The sequence below is a fragment of the Nerophis lumbriciformis genome, linkage group LG21 (assembly GCF_033978685.3).
Source record: "Nerophis lumbriciformis linkage group LG21, RoL_Nlum_v2.1, whole genome shotgun sequence".
Taxonomy (NCBI): Eukaryota; Metazoa; Chordata; class Actinopteri; order Syngnathiformes; family Syngnathidae; genus Nerophis; species Nerophis lumbriciformis.
In genome coordinates, this window is record NC_084568.2 from 19,649,001 (window position 1) to 19,655,000 (window position 6,000).

Here is a 6,000-nt window from a genome sequence, read left to right on the forward strand (position 1 = left end):
TACCGAATACAATTATGATAGCAAATTCCCTTAGACATTCTCACTGAACCCCCATGTGTAAGGGATCCCTGTGCGGAATGATGCTAAACTGAAAACAATTCATTATTAAACATTTTTTTCCCACATCAACTTGTTTTAGTGCAAAACTTGCATCAAATTAAATTTAAGTTTCATTCAAAAAGTAGAAAATATGTTTCACATAAGTAAAAAAGGTGTGGAGATTTTAGTTTGGGGGCCACATGGAGAAATATCTACTCCCAAGTGGGCCAGACTGGTAAACTCATGGCATGATAACTTAAAAATAAAGACAACTTCGGATTGTTTCCTATGTTTAAAAATAAAACGAGCACGTTCTGAAAATGTACAAATCATAATGTTGGTTTTTTTTACACGTACATGTTGCCATTAATAGTACTCTATCTTCATTTGTCGTTATTTATACGTTCTGAATAAATGATGTGATAATGTTCATCGGTCAAACAGGTGGAATTGAGTCTGGAAGAGTTTTAAAATGCTCTAATTGGTGTTCATTTTTAATTCATCAAAATAAAAGATTCATATCAAAATTCAATTACAGGATGTTATTTATGTGTAGTTTACTCATTTTCCTCAACTGTACACATCATCTACAGAGATACAAAGAATTGCTATAGCGACATCCAGTGGACACATTTAGAACAGCAGTTTCTTTCATTCAAGGATTTCAGCTCATTTTTATACTTAGTAAACTCATCCCGTATGTTTGACACCCATGGTTTAACATGACTTTCAGCTTCATCAAAAAATCTTGTTGGCATGGACGGCAACGTGCGGAGAGAGAGGAGGGGACGCTAAATTTGCACTTTGCGACAAATTCTTTCTTATATTCAATAAAATTTCTTACCTTCTCTATGAAAGTGTTGGCACTTGCAACTTATTTTGGCCCCATGGTGGCTTATTTTGCATCCGTACTTAATAAAAAACAAAACAAGATTTAAAAAACCCAACAGAAACTGAGTTGCCAATGCATGTTTTTTTTAACCATGATGTAAACAAAAAAACGTCTGTTGTTGAACGCTGAATAATTTCACGTATAACAAGCAAAGTACCACTATGTATGTATCTATAGTGTATAACATATGTATATGTATATATATATATATATATATATATATATATATATATATATATATATATATATATATATGTATATATATATATAAACACATGTGTGTGTATATCAACTTATATATATATATACAAATACATATATACAGACATATATACATATACATGTTTACATACATATATACATATACATGTATACACACATATACATGTATACATACATATAAATAAATAAATGATAAATGGGTTGTACTTGTATAGCGCTTTTCTACCTTCAAGGTACTCAAAGCGCTTTGACACTACTTCCACATTTACCCATTCACACACACATTCACACACTGATGGAGGGAGCTGCCATGCAAGGCGCTAACCAGCACCCATCAGGAGCAAGGGTGAAGTGTCTTGCTCAGGACACAACGGACATGACGAGGTTGGTACTAGGTGGGGATTGAACCAGGGACCCTCGGGTCGCGCACGGCCATTCTTCCACTGCGCCACGCCATATATCATATATACAAACATACTGTATATACATACATATATATCATATATACATACATATATCATATATACATACATATATACATACATATATATCATACATACATACATATATACATACACATATATACCTACATATATACACACATATGTACATATATACATACATATATCATATATACATACATATATACATACATATATAATATATACATACATATATATCATATATACATACATATATACGCACACATATATACCTACATATATACACACACATGTACATATATACATACATATATACATACATATCTCATATATACATACATATATATCATATATACATACATATATACGCACACATATATACATACATATATCATATATACATACATATATATCATATATACATACATATATACGCATACATATATACCTACATATATATACACACACATATGTACATATATACATACATATGGATATACAGTATACATATATACATCCATCCATATACATATTTATACATATACACACATATGTATACACATTTACATATACAGTATACTCATATATATATACATAAATAGTATATATATATATATTGTGTATATACTGTATATATATATTGTGTATATACTGTATATATATTGTGCATATACTGTATATATATATACAGTATATATACACACACACACACACACACACACACACACACACACACACACACACACCTAAAGCTTTTAATTAACATGGTTGTGGTTTATTTATTTATTTTTAGTGCATTGCTTCGAGCCTTTTTTACAGGATAAATTCATCAAAATGGCGTCCTACATTAGTGTGTTGCCAGCAAAGTAAATACTGAGGGATGAGTCACAGTCCTGTTACCTAAAAATATTTAAAATATTATTTAGTTATTTTTAAAGTACAGTAGTACCTAAACTTCTGAGCTTCAATGGTTCTGTGACTGGGCTCTTAATTTAAAACACATGTATCTTAGATCAATGTCTCCTATTGAAATTTTTAGATGGTGTTTGCCCCCAGTCCCAAAACAGCAGAATGTTACAATTTTTGGAAACTTCTAGAAAATAAATATTGTATTAAAACAATTCTATAGAACCTCTATGGATGTTCTCATTCATCCAGGTCATTGTAATGTCAGGGCGCTCAATCGATCGCAATTGCACGGCTTGGTTTGTCCTGGAAGACGTTTCGCCTCTCATCCGAGTAGGCTTCATCAGTTCATGATCATAGACTTCCATTGGTAAGATCTAGTCTAGCGGCCGGTGCCAAAACCCCAAATGTTAATGAACATTTGGAGTTTTGGCACCAGTCTATGAGCACGAATTGATGAAGCCTACTCGGACGAGAGGCGAAACGTCTTCCAGGATAAACCAAGCCGTTCAATTGCGATCGATTAAATGCCCTGAGATTACAACAGAATATACCAAAAACTACAGTACTTTTTTAAAGTTTTGTAACAATAACGTGCAACATTTACTTCAGAGGGTGGACTTCTATGGTATCTCCTTCCAGCTGCTTCTCTGTCAAACACACCATCAGCAGCCTTTCCATATTTAGTGGTTTGAAAGGATGAATAAAAACATATTATTAGGATCTCAATCGTATTTCTTTTTTGGGGGGGGGGGGGGGGTGAAAAAAGTAATAATAAAATAAAAAATAAAATAATTGAGAAGCACTTGCTTAGTGTCAACATGCTATTATGTGGCTATATTTCATGTATTTCAGGGGTGTCAAACTCCTTTTAGCTCAGGGGCCGCATGGAGGAAAATCTGAGCACACGCAGGCCGGACTATTAAAACCATTAAAATCACTAAAAAATAAAGACAACTTCAGATTGTTTTCTTTGTCTTACTTTGGCCAAAAACAGAACCAACACATTCTGAAAATATTACTATGAAAATATAGAAAAAAATACCAGCAGCGGTGAAGTTTCGATCAATGAAGGAAAGAAGAAAGCGAATGAATGTTTATAACTGAATACATTTACATATGCAGAAAAACATTGTTTTTTTTGAATGAATTAAGTAACGTTTATGACAACCTTTTTCCAAAACACAATATAGAATGTGAGATATAACAGGATAATGCATACATTTATCATTTGTTTTCAAAACGCTTACAAAAAAGTGGGACCCCAAACATTTACTGTGGGACCCCATTTTTATGACTTGATGGGGTCCCTGGAACCCCATTTTGAAAATTCCTAGCGCCAACACTGATGGAGTATTGGTGCGTGCAAAACAGCAGCAGGCGGCTGTGGCCTGCGGGCCGGTTCTAATACTAATCAAATATCATCCTGGGGGCCATAGATAATTCATTCGCGGGCCGGATCTGGCCCGCAGGTCTTGACTTTGACACAAAGGATTTATTTGATAATTCTATGCAAAAAAAAAAATATTTACAGTCCTGTAAATTGAGTACATTTTGAGTTGTTCAGTATGTGCATTATCAGATTTACAGTCGCGATCAAAAGTTGACATACACTTGTAAAGAACATAATGTCATGGCTGTCTTAAGTTTCCAATAATTACTACAACTTTTACTTTTCAGTGATAGAGTGATTGGAGCATCACATGGACAAAGATACGACCTTCTGGAGGATAGTTCTGTGGTCAGATGAAACAAAAATTTAGCTTTTTGGCCACAATACCCAGCAATATGTTTGGAGGAGAAAAGGTGAGGCGTTTAATCCCAGGAACACCATCCCTACTGTCAAGCATGGTGGTGGTGGTGGTATTATGCTCTGGGCCTGTTTTGCTGCCAATGCAACTGGTGCTTTACAGAGAGTAAATGGGACAGTGAAAAAGGAGGATTACCTCCAAATTCTTCAGGACAACCTAAAATCATCAGCCCGGAGGTTGGGTCTTGGGTGCAGTTGGGTGTTCCAACAGGACAATGACCCCAAACACACGTCAAAAGTGGTAAAGGAATGGCTAAATCAGGCGAGAATTAAGGTTTTAGAATGGCCTTCCCAAAGTCCTGACGTGTGGACAATGCTGAAGAAACAAGTCCATGTCAGGAAAAACAACAAATTTAGCTGAACTGCACCAATTTTGTTAGGAGGAGTGGTCAAAAATTCAACCAGAAGCTTGTGGATGGCTACCAAAAGTGCCTTATTGCAGTGAAACTTGCCAAATATTAACATTGCTGTCTGTATACTTTTGACCCAGCAGATTTGCTCACATTTTCAGTAGACCCATAATAAATTCATAAAAGAACCAAACTTCATGAATGTTTTTTGTGACCGACAAGTATGTGCTCCAATCACTCTATCACGAAAAAATAAGAGTTGTAGAAATGATTGGAAACTCAAGACAGCCATGACATTATGTCCTTTACTATGTCAACTTTTGACCACGACTGTACATTAGATTTAGGTTTGTTTTGGACAGTCACAACAAGCAAATGGCATAGTGGAGCGGGTGGAATGTATTCCTTTCTTACCTTTGTGCATCCCCGTGTATTTGTCCTTTATCACCGTCAACTCGTAAATCTTGCCGAATTGCTCGAAAATGGGCTTGAGGTCTTTTTCCTCAAGGTTTCGGGGTATTTGCCCAATGAAGAGCTTGATTGCGTCAGGCTCCTTCATTGAGAGTCTGTGGGGGACGAATAACACACACACACACACACACAGACACACACACACATACACACACACACACACATACACACCAGGTGCAGATGAAAAATAGATTGCAAACCCTTTGAATTATGTTGATGTGACTGTGGAAGACTAGAAGTGGTTTCAGACGACATACAGTGCATCCGGAAAGTCTTCATAGTGCTCCCCACATTTTGTTATGTCACAGCCTTATTCCAAAATGGAATAAATTATTTTGTTGTCCTCAAAATTCTACAAACAATACCCCATAATGACAATGTGAAAAGTGTTTGTTTTTTAATTTGGCAAATTTAGTTAAAAATAAAAATCTAAAAAAAAAAACACTCATCACCAGGCCAATACCATCCATACAGGGAAGCATGGTAGTGGCAGCATCAGGCTGTGGGGATGTTTTTCAGAGGCAGGAACCGGGAGAGTAGTCAGGATAGAGGGAAATATCATTGCAGCAATGTACAGAGACATCGTGGATGAAAACCACCGCTTCCCATCCAACCCGATAGAGCTCGAGAGGTGCTGCAAAGAGGAATGGGCCAAGCTCGTGGCATTGTATTCAAAAAGACTTGAAGCTGTAATTGCTGCCAAAGGTGCATCAACAAAGCATGAATACGTGAAATATGTGTGTAAATATGTCAGCAATCTTCGCTTCCATGGCGGCAAATAAAGTACAAACCCCGTTTCCATATGAGTTGGGAAATTGTGTTAGATGTAAATATAAACGGAATACAATGATTTGCAAATCATTTTCA

At 35.7% G+C, this 6,000-nt stretch overlaps 1 protein-coding gene across 5 annotated transcripts in view; it reads right to left on the reverse strand.

Moving 5' to 3' along the window:
• LOC133621000 (CUGBP Elav-like family member 3) overlaps nucleotides 1–6,000 on the reverse strand; it is a 111,521-nt gene that overhangs the window by 102,945 nt on the left and 2,576 nt on the right. For all 5 annotated transcript variants that reach the window (XR_009817595.1, XR_009817594.1, XM_061982755.1 and 2 more), the window contains exon 2: nucleotides 5,077–5,228. Coding sequence is in view for 3 of the 5 variants with exons in the window: in XM_061982755.1 (XP_061838739.1) it covers nucleotides 5,077–5,221 (145 nt within the window). In the remaining 2 variants the exon portion in view is untranslated. The remainder of the gene's footprint in view (nucleotides 1–5,076; nucleotides 5,229–6,000) is intronic.